The sequence below is a fragment of the Babylonia areolata genome, chromosome 15 (assembly GCF_041734735.1).
Source record: "Babylonia areolata isolate BAREFJ2019XMU chromosome 15, ASM4173473v1, whole genome shotgun sequence".
Taxonomy (NCBI): Eukaryota; Metazoa; Mollusca; class Gastropoda; order Neogastropoda; family Buccinidae; genus Babylonia; species Babylonia areolata.
In genome coordinates this window covers 30,097,970-30,113,926 of record NC_134890.1, presented here as the reverse complement: position 1 = coordinate 30,113,926, position 15,957 = coordinate 30,097,970, and the positions used below count along the sequence as shown (strand labels likewise).

Here is a 15,957-nt window from a genome sequence, read left to right as displayed (position 1 = left end):
ACCTCCCAAAGATTGTCCTCTAGTAACTCGACATCACCTCCCAACGTTGTCCTTCAGTACACTACTATCCGACGTCACCTCCCAACGTTATCCTTCAGTAACTCGACATCACCTCCCAAAGATTGTCCTTTAGTAACTCGACGTCACCTCCCAACGTTGTCCTTCAGTACACTACTCGACGCCACCTCCCAACGTTGTCCTTCAGTACACTACTCGACGTCACCTCCCAACGTTGGCCTTCAGTACACTACTCGACGCCACCTCCCAACGTTGTCCTTCAGTACACTACTCGACGTCACCTCCCAACGTTGTCCTTCAGTACACTACTACTCGACGTCACCTCCCAACGTTGTCCTTCAGTACACTACTCGACGTCACCTCCCAAAGATTGTCCTTCAGTAACTCGACGTCACCTCCCAACGTTGTCCTTCAGTACACTACTCGACGTCACCTCCCAACGTTGTCCTTCAGTACACTACTCGACGTCACCTCCCAACGTTGTCCTTCAGTACACTACTCGACGTCACCTCCCAACGTTGGCCTTCAGTACACTACTCGACGTCACCTCCCAACGTTGTCCTTCAGTACACTACTACTCGACGTCACCTCCCAACGTTGTCCTTCAGTACACTACTCGACATTACCTCCCAACGTTGTCCTTCAGTACACTACTCGACGTCACCTCCCAACGTTGTCCTTCAGTACACTACTCGACGTCTCCTCCCAACGTTGTCCTTCAGTACACTACTCGACGTCACCTCCCAACGTTGTCCTTCAGTACACTACTCGACGTCACCTCCCAACGTTGTTCTTCAGTACACTACTCGACGTCACCTCCCAACGTTGTCCTTCAGTACACTACTCGACGTCACCTCCCAACGTTGTCCTTCAGTACACTACTCGACGTCACCTCCCAACGTTGTCCTTCAGTACACTACTACTCGACGTCACCTCCCAACGTTGTCCTTCAGTAACTCGACATCACCTCCCAACGTTGTCCTTCAGTAACTCGACATCACCTCCCAACGTTGGATTTCAGCAGTACAGGCGGTATAGTTTGGCAACACTCGGGTTCCTCTCTTCTGTACTTTTCCACCCCCTCTAACGAACAATACCACAAAACGCCATACCAAAAAGTTATCTTCAACACAAGCTACATCTAGGTGTGTAATCAACAAACACGGACAAATAACGTCACGGTCACAAATGCTGTCTGTATGATAAGTGTAATAAAGTGAGAAAAAAATAATGGTCGAAATTGGCGCAATCATGAAAAACAGTTTCCATCATTATCATTCTGAAAAAAAAAAAAAGAACACCACAAGTACTAAATACGTAATGAATTTATGTACATGATTATCGATTAAATTCCACACTGCAATTTGTACTACGTCCTGCACCCCTTTACGACACGAGAGTAAGTTCCCCTCTCTTCGGGACTAGGTCGGGGAACGCTACACTCACGAGCAAAGGACTATTGCACGGTTATGGGAGTATATGTCTGCCCCCTCCCACTAGACGATTTTGGCAACACATTTGGCGATTTTTTTTTTTGCAAACCTGAGGATTTGCTGACAAACAAAGAGGGGGCTCTAATGGAAAAGGGGGCAGGGGCAGGGAAAGGACAATTTCCATTGGTCAAGAACAGGCTTGGATCTATTAAAAAAAAGAAAAAAGAAAAAAAAAGAGCAAAGGCAGCACTGTCTCCAACATACATTTTCTGTCTTCCTCCATTTAAGGAGAAAATGAGCCATTTCCCCCAAAACGTTATCCGAGTGTGAACAGTAAGGAAGGTACGGGGTTTGGGGCAACGTTCTCACGTTGAAGAACAGCCAGTGAGTTTCCACTGCTTATGAATGACGACTTACAGGCCAAAGGAAAAGAAATTTACGAAATCAACAGCAGCCAACGGAAAAAACCAGGACTTGAAGATATCAGCGTCCACTCAGCGACCCCACGTGACAACCCTACCCCCCCTTCCCTCCCCCACCCCACACAAGCGGTTTCACCCACACACGATACACGGAAAATGCTGCACAGGTTTAGGTCTCTTGTAAACGGTACATGCATGGTACAAGCAGTGTCGCTTCCATGCCACTCGCCAAACGCACAGCCACAAGCACACACTCCCCGCCATCATTGACAAGCACAGGTGACAACAACAGGTGTGACCAGGTGCAGCCTATTGGTCTCACAAGACTCCAGTTAAGTGTTAGCTTCGTCTGTTAGTCAACAGACAACACCATTCAATGATACAAGTCTATACATATAACAGGGAATACAGACAAAAAAAAACACCAAGTGTTAAAACTAGTGACGAGGAAATATAGAAAAAGACAATCAGAACAAGGGGAACAATCAAGAAATACGACCAGATATGAATGTGCCCGTAAAGGGGTTAGGGACAGGCGTGCTGAGGCAACTTCAGAGGGCTGCAAGGTCCACTGAACACTGCAGCCAGTGACCGCGCGGCGACGGCACGCCACGGCCGGACAATACAACGTCAGCACACAGCCAGGGTGTGCCCTGGTGGTCAGTCCCACAGGCCCCTGAAGCTGTGTCAGCACTGGGCACCTTGATCACTGCCTCTCCCACAAGAACCTGTCTGCCTTCACCAAAACACGATACCGATATAACCCTCCCGCACCCCCCCACCCCCACCTCGCCTCCTTTTCCCTGGAAACACTTAGCAAACATATCAATGGGACACAAAGCTGCTTTTTGGACATCAGGGGGAAACAAAAGAAACACTTTTATGAAGCCAGTTTCAGGTTCATCACCCTCACCATAACCCTCAACTGCCAGAAGCCGTTCTGGGGACACAGTGAAGGCAGACAACTTCGTGTGGTTTTGTTAAGTTGTATGTACACACTGAGACCAACAAGAAAATGAGTAGAAAAATACGTTCCTTTCTTTTTATGGAACAAGATATCTCCCCCCCCCCCTTTTCCTCACAACCTAAAGTAAGAGCACTATGATATCCAAACACAGTAAATAGCACTGCTGACTGAGAATTTTGAACAAACCGAACATCCCCAATCTGACAGCCTTTGTTTTCTACCAGTCTGAGGGCAAGACTGACTGCGTTTCCTCCATCTCATCATTCTGTGTGTCCGAAACGCTGACTGTTGTGTTCTCACCCGATTACTATGGAAAGCCATCGACTGGCGATATCTCGACTTCTGGGGAATAAACAATTCTTGTTGGCGGAACTGCATTATCAAAAGGTAACAAGGGTTTCCAGATGTCACAACCAACGATGCTTACAACCAACTATCCACTATTCTGAAAAAAAAGGGTAAACTTCGACATTCTACACAACAGCAGCGTAGCTGAACCTGTTCTCTATCACGCTATTCTTCATTCTGGAATCATCTTGCTGCGGATTACGTACATGCTACTTGAAGGCCAGCTAACGGTCACGGTCATGCCGGGGCTTCAGAAAGTTCTGTTAAAAAAAAAAAAAAAAAAAAAAGTTTCCGACGGCAAGAACGTACCAACTAGTTACTGAAGCAATAATCGGTCCTTATACTCACTGAGCTCAGCACCCGAGCGTTAAAATCCGTAGCATTAAAACGGGTTTCACGTTCCTGCATATGCATAAACCGCAAAGGAAGGGAACTAACTTCAACAATATTTCCGGATGTCCACGCGCAATTTGTAGGAAAAACAGTTCTTTTTGCGTGTTTTTTTTTCTCTTCTTCTTCTCTCTCTCGCATTACTATGACATGGAAGCCTTCCGAATCTACTAACTCCTCAAAGTAGAATGGGTTAAAAACCGAACAGCAGTTTATTGCTGGCAAGGATAACCAAACAAGTCTGTCTCAACCTCACGGCGACATACCCTCTGTCGTTGACCAATCTGCAATGTCTCACCAGAGGATGTGAAAACATCGTATTAAAGTGTCCTTGTGTGACTAAAAGTATGCCATACAAAGGGACATCGTATGAAAGTGTGCTTGTGTGACTAAAAGTATGCCATACAAAGGGCAGAAAGCTCGTATGAAAATGTCATTGTTTGACTAAAAGTATGCCATACAATGGGACATCGTACGAAAGTGTGCTTGTGTGCCTGAAAGTAAGCAATACAAAGGGCAGAAAGATCGTATGAAAGTGTCATTGTTTGACTAAAAAGTATGCCATACAAAGGGCAGAGAGAGAGAGAGTCAACAGTGAACTCACCTCTCCCGAAGTATGAACAAGTGAAAAAGATACAGTGCTCAATACTGAGTCCTGATGTAAGACCTTCATCGACCCCCTTCAAAGAGTGGAGACTGCGTATAACAGGTGAGTGTGTAGACGGCGATAGAAAAAAAGAAAGAAAAAAAAGAGAGAGAAAAAACAGAAAGAAGCTAAGTAGAACTGCTGACAGCACTGCAGATAAACGAAGTCTGTCTCAATATCTCTGGCGTAATTTCATTTAACTGGTCAGTTCATTTTAAAAAGGAATTGGCGATCAACTTTTGTTTGTGTATCCAGAGCCGTTTCAAAAACCAAACCCTTGCCATTTCATTACCGGATATTGATGTAAAATCATAACTTTTCTCTCGCTGGGAAACCCATCAGTTAAATCTCTTCAAGCCTTTCGCTGAATGAAGTTGTGTGGTCTGTTCCTTGAGTTTTGTTTTCCACAATTTCTCTACTCAAAACCTCAATGGGTAAATCATAAATATCAACACAACTTAAGAGATTTTTTATTTATTTATTTATTTATTTTTTTTATAATTTTCCAAAATTTATTATAAATTTTTGTTTTAAGCTGAGTGAAGTTTTCTTCGAGCAAGACGAAGCTGTGACCTTGTGTGGACAAGTCGAACGGCCAAGGTCAAGACTGCCTGCAAGTGCGAAACTAAAATACCCGACTCTCATGAAATGATAATCAGGAAATGGGCAGTTTGCCTGAACACGGACAGAGAAAACGCAATTATAGAACGGGTCTTTATGATTTTCCCCCCTTTTCTTCTGATGTGCGCGCCGTGGTGGTATCCTGTGGACCACTCGAGCTGTCTCCCTTCTGGAGAAAAAAACCTAAAAACAACAACAACAAAAACACCAATCGTACAGCTAGCAAAATACTTCAACGTCACCCAACGCGCTCTCACCCTTGTTTAAATTTAAACACGCAGAAAACACTAAAACCAAGCTGGCCTTGTTACGGGTTTCACACTGAACTTGGTATGTACCCCGCCCACTCCACCCAATGGAATTTTGACACTGCCAACACCGCAGGAAAGGGCGTGTGCTGTGCGCAAGTAGGCGGAGAGGGGGGTTGGGGGTAAGGGACGGGTGCAGAAGGCAAAAACGCTCTGTACAGTATACGAACAGAAGGCTAGATTGGGGATCTTCAACCTTTTTATTCACTCAGCCCACTGCACTTTTAAGTGGCTGCGTCCATTTCAATACCTTCCCTTAAAAAAAAACCCCCAAAAACCACACACACACAAAATTAAAAACAAAAAAAACCCCAAAACCCCACAAACTCCCTCTCCCAGAAATTTCTTTTCCTTACCTTTCTCCCTGTCTTAACAAAATGGGAGGTAAACCACTCGTGGAATGGGAAACGCGGAGTAACCTAGACATACAAATTGGTCCTCAAAATGGGAGATAGGGAGACGGGGGGGGTGGGGGGGGGGGACCTGGAGGTGGGGGTGGGGGTGGAGGGAAGGGATGCAGATAGGATGTATATACTTTTCACATTTAAAAAAAAAAAGGAATAAAAAGACCAGAAACAACAACCCCGAAACACAAAGAAATCAGACACACATCTCTTACAAGCAACAAGAATCGGTCATTTTTTAATGCTGGGGGTGGGGGCGGGGGTAGGTAGGGGTTGATTGACTGAATGAACGAACGATTAAACACTTGTGTCACCCAGCTAGGGAGGGTGGTGGTGGAGGGGGGTGGGTTGGTGGGAGGTGGGGATAGGGGGGGGCAGGGGGTGTTGGTGAGTAGGGGAGGGGAGCGAGACAGCCACACAAACCACACAAAGACAAACCACACCACCACCACCACCTCCCACCTGCACTGTCCCCTTCCCCACCACGCACAGACACCAAGGAGAGATGAATGAAGCGAGGAGGGGAGCCAAATAGACATACTATATATAGAGAGTGAGAGAAAGAGAGAGAGACAGAGGGAGAGAGAGACAGAGGGAGAGAGAGAGACTGACAGACAGAGAGAGATGGACACAGAGAAAGAGAGAAATCTCCACAAAAAAAAAGAAAGAAAAAAGAAACAGGAAGTTAAGTAAAGTTAAAGCAAGCCAAAAGTTTAGTACGGCGCGAACTTGGGCCGCTCGCCCGCCGCCGTCGCCGCCGCCTTCATGACGCCGGCGGGGCTGACGCCGACGCCGACCCTCAGCTTGGTGGTCAGCGGCTTGGCGCCGCCCATCGTCAGGGTGGCCCCGGAAGCTGCCGCCGCCACCGCCGCCGCCGCCGAGGTGGCCACGGGCTCCACCAGCCCCAGGGGACTGTAGCCGCTGATGTAGGTGATGGGCCCCGAAGCCGGCTTCATCGTCAGGGGCTGGAGCGGGATTGCGGTCATGGGGGCGGGGTGGGCGTGGGCGTGGGCGTGGTGGGGGTGGTGAGCGGCTTGGGGGGCGGGAGGAGGAGGAGCGGGAGGAGCGGCGGGCTGGTGGTGGTGGTGGTGGTGGTGGTGGGGGTGTCCCACGACCGTGGTCAGCGAGGTCGAGGTCACCGGAGGGGTCGAGGCCGGGTCAACGAGGGTCAGAGCTTTATGCAACTCCATGCTAAACCGAGGGGGAAAGGGTGTCGGGCGGAAGACAGAAAAAAAAGGAAAGAAAGAAAGGAGGGGGGGAAAAAAAACGAAAGAAGAAAAAGACCAGGAGGGAAGGAAGGAGGGTGTGGGGAGGTGGAAGGAGAGAAGGAAGAAGGTAAGGGGTGGTTGGGGAAAGGAAAAGAAAAAAAAAAGGGGGGGAGGGGAAGGGAAAGAAAAGGAATAAAAATGTATTAGACAAAAAAACACAAATTCCAGTGTGAAAAAAAAAAACAAGAAAAAAAAACCCAAAAAACAACACAACTCCATCACTATATGAATATACACGGAGGAGTTAAACAAAGTCCAACCAAAGACAGATCATGCTGACATGAGCCGAGGCAAATTGCGGTGTAGCACTGGTGGTACCAAGGAACGTGGTGATGGTGGTGGTGGTGGTGGGAGACAGCAGGGTGAGGGGGAAGGGGGACTGCTCAGTTAATTAAGTGTGTCAGGGTGCAGCAATAAATATGGAGTTATCAACAGCAGAGTGAATTAAAAAAAAGAAAGAAAAAAAAAAGAGAAAAAAGAACGAACGAAAAGCTCCAAGGCCTCTGCACCAAAGGAAAAAGCCGACAAGTTGAACAATACACAAGAGCGAAAGTGGGAGTGGCGAATGGTCAACAATAGCCAATGACGAGGGAACGGGCGGGGAGGGGGCGGGGTTTCTCTCTAGAAGAGGACCAATCAGAGTCCTGCATTCCTGGCCGGCACAGTGCCTTGTGGAAACACTCGACCACAGCCACCACAACATTCTCCTCCCGCCCCCAAAGACGGTGGTGGTGGTGGTGGAGGAGGTTCAGGGGGTGGGGGTGGGGGGGTTGGAAGGCGTGTCGTACCGGCCAGTGAAGGACTCGGGACACTGCCCAACCCCCCCAACCCCCACCCCACCCCGCCGAGCTGAGAAGGACAAGAACCCACAGGACAATGGGAGGGGGGGGGAGGGGGTGTGGTGAGCAAGAGGCAGGGAAGAGGAGGAGGAAGGAAGGAGGGAAGGAAGGATGGGGGACGGGGAGGGGGGGGGGGAACAAGACAGGGGTGTTAAGACACACAGAAAGCAGCAGGGCGGTCACGAACAGCCACAAGACCAAGTGTTACATTGTTGATGTTTTTTCTTCTTCTCTCCCCCCCCCCCTCTCTCTCTCTCCAAGACACAGAAATATAAAATAAAACGTGGGAAAGGTGGTGGAAGAGGTTCTGAAGACAACCAACAAGAGGACAACTACAGTTTCCATCAGAAGGTAATAAGTGGGGAGAAGCTACAGAGAATATAGATATATATACATATGTCTATACATATTCAAAGAGCATAAATACATATATTTACATGCAAAACAGAGATCTCTTGAAGTATGTCAAATCGGTTTTTATTATCATGATATTTTTCTCTCACAAAGATGGTCGATAGAAACAGAATGAAACGGTCCAGCAATGGAGGCGAAAAAAAAAAAAAAAAAAAAAAAATCAGAATCTGAGGAATTTGAAAAGAATGGGCGGCGGGGATTTTTTTTTTTTTTAACCAGAGTGACCCCCCTTTCCGTGTCTCCCCCACCACACTGACAAGGCGGGAATTGTTCGGTGTTTTTGTTTGTTTTTTTCCTCTCCTTTCTCTCTCTCTCTCGCTCCGTTTCTCGTTTCCTACAGCAGTGGACGTTTTGCATTGAGAAGTCGTGCCCTCGAGAAGTCATGATCTGTCTTTAGTTGTCCATTCACTTTCAACAGCTACAAAAAAAGAAAGAAAGAAAAAAAAACAACAAAAAACAAAAAAACAAACCAACAACCACATCACTGTTCTCTCATCATACCATCATCATCATCACTGGTAACGTAACTATATTGCTTTTTTTCCCTCTCTCTCTCTCTCTAGTTAAAACTATTGCTCTTTAAAGTGCTTTATCATTATAATAATAATAATAATAATAATAATAATAGCAATAATAACAATGATCATTCATATTAAAAACAGGAAAATCTGTGGAGAAAAAAAAACAAAAACAAAACAAAAACACATATGATAAAACAGACATTTCTACTCTTCGAGTCAACAAAGCACAATGCCGTTATAATAAACACAATAATTTGCACAAAATATTCAAGACATATTTTTGCAGGAGAGAGAGAGAGAGAGAGAGAGAGAGAGAGAGAGAGCAGAATGAAAGCTGACTTTTTTTTGTTTTAAACAACGATGCATGGGAAAGAAATCGCTGTAAAACACAGGGTGGATTCCAATCCCTTAAAAAACAACAACAAACAACAACAACAAAAAACAACAACAACAACAAAAAAAACCCCAACACGCTGTGTGCGAGTGGGGCCAGTTTTTCCGTTTTGTTTTTTTTCTCCACACGTCACTGAGCACATCGCAGCGACCTTCAGAGCAGTAGCAGTTTGTCACAACCACCACTCAACCAAACCACCCGAGCTGTATGTATGTATGTATGTATGTATGTACGTATGTATGTGGCCCGACACCCTCCACACAAGTGACCCCCCCCCCCCCCCCCTCCTTCTTCGGGGTCACAGGACGACGCACTGCAGCTCACAAGACGTAACTGACCAGAGCTGGACAGACAAACACTTCACCAGACACCCAACACACCTCTCCTCCCATCCCTTCCACATCCCCCCGCCCCCCTCCTTAACCCCTCCTCTCTCTCGCACTACTAGCACGCAGTTCATCACGGATCCAACACGGAAAGAAAACTAACAATATTCCACACGTCAGTCCTGTAGTAACAGGTACACATCACGAAAAACGTAAGACTTGGAAACCCTCCTCCCCTCCCCCCACAAGGAAAAACTTACAAACAATGTACAAAAGAAAAGAAAACCACAATACACAAACACACACAAATTTATATATATATATATATATATATATATATATATATATATATATATATATATATATATAAAACAAAGAGATCATTGATGACAGAAAGAAAGCTGGAAGAATGAGAGGAGGAGGAGAAAAGAAGGAGGAGGAGCAGAAAGAAGAAAATCATCGGTGAATCACATACAACATTTCCATATGTGACCCCCTCTCCCAAAATGTGGCTCAGAACTGGCTGCTGGTCGCTTCCACGCCCAATCATGTCGGTTTGATTCAAATAACATCCCATAAATAACAGCAATCACATTTTTGGCTATTACATTCCTTCTTAAAACAAAAACAAAGAACCCTTCTACAACTATCACCTGAAAGTTTATCACAAAATCACAACAAATACATACAAATCACAAGAATAAATACTGTTTTGAACTTTATCCAACACGTTCTATACCAACTCTCTATATATCTTATACCTCAGCATCCAACTTCATGACGGAGGGCAATTCCCTCTGAAGCGGAAACAGAGATTCGCGACCACCAAGATCTGCCCACTACAGGAAGACAGTAGTGTAGAACACAGATCTAAACACTCATGTCCATGTCACACAGATCTGCGAGAGGCGTCATCACATACCTCGTCATTGTACTTAAGTACTCAAAATACTCATACTAAATAAAAACAGCGTTAGATTTGATTTGTCTCCATCGAATATGCACACACGTTAAAAATATGGACATCAGACCGATTCCACACGAAACGTCTTTTTCACATCAGAAGCACTTGGAAAAAAACAAAAAAAACAACAACCCATTTCATACAACATAACCATCTGTTTTAGTATCATATAAACTGACAACCCTGTCTCATACTCTTAAGCTGCCATACTTGCATTATCAAAATGATGCTATTCTGATTTACTCTCACAGTTAGCCAAACACTGGCTTGCGCTGGTTTCGATTCTGCTGGAAAAAGCTTCAGGATTGACGATTATCATGAACAGTAAGCGTTTATTGTTCAGCACCACTGACAGCAATGAATCTATCAACACAGTCACATTTAGGTGTCGACTGGAACAAAATGACAAACTTTCCAGGAAAGCCACAATCTTAAAAAAAAAAAAAAAAAAATCTATAGATTATTTCTTATTGCCATAAGATAAGCAAGTAGGCTAAATAGAAAGGGCAATTTCCAGTTATCGTACACTAGGCAAATAGGAAGGACAATTCAAAATCATGATAATCTAGGCCAAGAGGAAGGGCAATTCCAGTTATAATTTTCAGGGAGACGGGCATACACGTGTACGTTGATATGGATGGGCCGTGACGTTGGAACTGAGCATACATCAAGGGAGATAATCATCACGAGCGCTGCTTTCAACAATCCGTTAAAAAAAAGAAAAAGAACTCTTGCCATGAAAGGATGTGGACAAAATTATACATTACGCCTGGACACCCATTTAATGATTTAAAAAAAATTTTTTTTTTTTTGGACACGAAACATCTTGATATATTATATCCAACAACACAGAATTACACCGCAGACATGTTGATACCAAAAACCACTGCCTTATGCTTATTATCATTGATGAACGTAGCGCTTGTAGAAACAAAAATATCTGGAGCAAAGAATGTATTGAGCAATAAACGTTTTCAAAATGATGGTGAAATACATAATTATGTCACTGGCTTTGGATAAGCTGGGTACAAGGGGGGACAAGCCTAGGGCAGCGCGGACGAAGGGGCGTAAAGCAGGAGCTTTCACTATGATTACAAACTATTATGTACAGAAGAATTAAATGCAAGAAGTTACTAGTAGATTTGCAAACTGGAGTATGTACAGAAGAGCGAGACGAGCCAACACGCAAAGCACCACAAACGAGTCGATTGGTAGATCATTGTTAAAAAAAAACAACAACACTCTTTGTTCCTTTAATAGTTTACGGTGTGAACAGAAAAAAAAAAAAAAAAATCAGCACACTCCCAGTTTCAGATAACAACCATGCGAAAAGTGCATGCAAAAAAATGACTTATCTATAATAGACAACTGTAGGTAGGCTAGAAAGAGAAAAAAAGAAACAAAACAAAACATTAGAGATCTGGAAGAAACATGTCAATAATACGCATGATAAACAACTGGCAATATGATATATCAACAACATGTGTCTGAAAGGGGAGGTGACCAGCTTTGTCCGACAAAGTACAACACCCAGGAGAGGTCTTGTCAAGTCAACTACAAACAGGGGAGAGAATTGGTGCTTGGATATCAAAGTCACTTTCAAACGTCAACAAAATAACGGATGTTAGCTGTGAATATCGCAACTGGTTTTTCCATGATCTTGAGGTAAATTAGATTTTGCTTATGTAACGAAAAACAAGAACATTTAACACAGAAACTGACCACACATAACATGAATGATGTTCAGATACAACCCAAAGCTGTATTTGTTATCAGATACAATAATTCGAGAAATACGTTGTGGTGTTTTGCAAATCAAGGGAGCTAGTCAGTAATCAATGAATTAATCCCTTCTTCAAAGTGAATATAGAAACGAGCGACTATCAAATCTTTATACACATTCATACTTCTACACATCAAACATTCAGTATTAACATGTTAAAATGCTTACATTCGTTTACATTTGCATGTTGCATGAATCCTGAAGTCTTTAACCGAAACTTCAATATTGCATGAAAAGCAAGCGATAGCATGAACCAATCACTTTTTTTTTGTCTTTAAAACGAGCTAACAAGAAATATAGCGATAAAACAAAACAAAACGATAATACACCGAATCACTATTCATATAACGACACGGTTGGTCATACCAAGCACTACCGATCATAACGTTTATTGAGCAGAAACAAGTTGTATCAATGGAAACACAAATCACAGCAACGTTTCCAGTCAATGTTATACAACTGTCAGTCACCCACAATCATGCGTGTAATATCACACTCGTGGTATATATATATATAACAGTATTTCCTTTACAGCAATTGCTCTGGCAGTATCATCACACTGATAGTATAAAAAAAAAATCATCCATTTCATAGAAGTTGCATCTTCACAATAACTTCATCGCTGAACCTGCACCACTTTCCAAATATTATCTTCAGATGTAATAACGAATGACTGTGTTTCGACAAATCCTCACATCATTTTCCTTCTGATACTTTTCACTCGATGCCTGTCCTAAAGACCATGAACCAACAGGTCCTTAACGTGCCTCTTGCCACTGTAACAACTATAAATCATTTATCTATTATTTTGTTACACACTACAAGAAACTACTATTTCCTGCTGTACAGCAGCTTTTTCTTTTGTGTCTTTTAAACCAACAACTCGCTGCATACATATTACGAAACCTTGTTTTTCAACATCTGTCAAAACACTCTTTAAATAGTAGTTCCAAATGCCTTTAAAATATTGAAATCATTCGAGTCAGAACAATGTATACACTGAAGTATTATTTTTCTCCTTAGCGGATAACTTTTCTTTGTTACTGATCAGCTGATCAAGAAACTCACATCATGAACTACTCGCATCTTGCTTACAAATCAAAACGCATCGTTTTATCTAAACATTCTTCATAATGTGTCGCATACAAACACACACACACACGCACACATACACACACAAACACTTATGAAATGAAAACACACACACACTCACGCACATACATACACGCACGCGTACTTACACACAAACACTTGCGCGCACACACTCACACACATCCACTCTCTCTAGATTTGGAACAGAGATCAGCTGCATTGTAATTCAGGCCTTTAAGACAAACTTCAACTACTCATGACTTTACTTTCCATAACTAACGATTAACCACCTCCATAAAATATTAAAAAAAATCACACATGCTTTTAACCCACAAAGAAGAAAAGATTTAGAAGGATTCCATACAGACAGTTAAAACTCACGCCATTGATCAGTTCAAGAGGAGACCGTTACTGCAGGCACACGCACACACAAACACACCATTTCCAAGTTTAGCACGCAGCAAGTCACAAGAATAGACATATATATTTGCTGACTTTCACAGAGTTCACACAGTCTCTTAAATGTCTTCAATCTGGGGTAAAAAAAAGAACAAAAAAATACTGGCAAAATCAAAATATCCCACATACAAATGATAGCGTTGTTTTTGTTTTCAAGGGGCCATCAATGGGGTTGTAAAAATTTCTAATTCCAACTTGATTCACGCGTTTGACACTACGTTTCCCCCCCTTTTTTTTCTTCTTATTGCTTGTGTGTGTGTGTGTGTGTGTGTGTGTGTGTGTGTGTGAGTGTGAGAGAGAGTGTGTGTGTGTATGTGTGTGTGTGTGTGTGTGTGAAAACACCAGTGCACCGATTTTCGCTACTTCAAAGGGGACTAACTACAACCAACCTCGCTCTCTCTCTCCCGCTTTGTCTTAGATAAAAGGAAAACTAGAAACAAACCCACAAATGTCTTCTGGTTTTTAACGTCCGAATAACTAACGGTCGAGATAATCAATGTTTTCGAGAGTCCGTTTTCAAACTGAGAGAGCGGTGCGGGGCACACCCCTAAGACGCCATCAAAACAAGGTCACAAGGAAATGAGAAAAGAGTAGCTTCCCTTCCGTGCCGCGAGACGAGAAACGACAGTGTCATGTCAGATCAGTTACGAAGAGCATGCCAGTTTGCGTAAAACTGACGCCAGGATTCGTTGTCAAGAAGCCCAATTGTCGAACTTTTTTTTTTTTTTTTCTTCTTCTTCTCAAACTTATTTTCTTTCTGTACATGCTTTCTGTTCAAGGCCAAGTCGTTTTCTCAGAAAGCTTTCCGGTTATCTCTCCCAACCTTTCCGAAAATATTTCATCACGCGGAAATTCCATTTTTATTATTCCATTCTCTCAAACCGATTAGAAAAAAAGGACTGTGTGAACTCCGTAAAGAACACCACTAAGTGTATACAATTCAGCTGTTTGAGCAAAAGAGTAACTTAGATTTATATCAAATGCCACCTCCCAAATTCACACTATAATACAATCGAAAATATTTTCAGCATGTCATAAATGACGAGCTAAAAACATGATACAAAAAGCACAAGTTAACCTGTGTCTAACGGCAGACAGTGCCAGAAATCGAACCTCACAATGTCAAAATTTCTGTCTCATAGCGTTTCACTTCTTGAACAGACAAAACGAACAACTCCTATTCTCTTCGATATATTCTGCTGTCATTAAAAAAACAACAGCAGCAGCACAACTGATACTCTATGTACGCTCAACCATATCCTCTCTCTCTTCCACAACGATGAGACAAATTATGGCACTACTTCAATCAACGACAATACTACTAATAATAAGAAGAACAGTAATAATAATGCTAACAGCAACAATATGAACAATGACGACAAATAGAAAATATCATCATACTCATGAAACACTTTTCTTTCCATCAGTAAATCATAGAAAAATACATCTTACCGAAAATAGCTGAGAGCATTACTTTTTTTTTTTTTTTTTTTTTTTTTGCAAATGACATATCTTTCACAAAATAATCTTGGTCTGATACAATTCGTGAAGAAAATTAAGTACAGTTTACATTTATTCAAAGACATTATATAGTAAAATTCACATAGAAATCACAACCATTCTAATATCACTACCTCAGTACAAAGCCACATGTGCATAAAATATGATCCAGTTTGTTTAGTTCCTTCCAAACAAATTCAAATAATAAAAATAAACTATGTGCAAAGACACGAAGCAATAAATACAAAGCAGAACGACATGACGTACTGATTAAAAACAACAACAACAACAAAAAAAACCCCAAACTAATATCACTTCAGTGGAAAGACTACTGAAGACTACGGCTTACGACTTTAAATCATGAACCAAAGAAAAATCATGTACTATGAAGAATATTTACAAACGATTGTGGTAGTGCTGAGATGGTTTTGCTTCAGCCGGAACTGTCATTAAATACAGTCAACGTCTACTCGATGCACAGTGGACATACACCTTTTGTTTCCATCAGTATTTTCTTCCCATATACTTCTCCTCTTCTTTTTCTTTCTTTCTTTTTTTAAAAGTCTTTTCCATCTGAAATTTTAAACGAAGACACTCCGAAAAGTAAAGTATTTTTTGAGACATATTCGTTTGTTTTTGTTGTTGTTGTTGAAATCTTTTCCATCTGAAGTTTTAAACATGAACACTCAGAAAAGTAAACTACTTTCAGACGTATTAGGGTTTATAGTTTTTTGTTTAATTATATATGTCGTACTGTTTAGACATTCTAGCATTCTACAGGAGAGCACGAAATAAACAGCCCTCCCTTAAAATCAACATGTGCACTGATCACAATGCCAT

The 15,957-nt window shown here is 42.5% G+C and overlaps 1 protein-coding gene across 6 annotated transcripts in view; it reads right to left on the bottom strand.

Moving 5' to 3' along the window:
- Positions 1–5,744: 5,744 nt before the first annotated feature.
- LOC143290544 (poly(rC)-binding protein 3-like) overlaps positions 5,745–15,957 on the bottom strand; it is a 201,383-nt gene continuing 191,170 nt past the window's right edge. For all 6 annotated transcript variants that reach the window (XM_076600083.1, XM_076600084.1, XM_076600082.1 and 3 more), the window contains one exon: positions 5,745–6,748. In XM_076600083.1, coding sequence (XP_076456198.1) covers positions 6,271–6,748 — 478 coding nt within the window. In that variant the 3' untranslated portion in view covers positions 5,745–6,270. The remainder of the gene's footprint in view (positions 6,749–15,957) is intronic.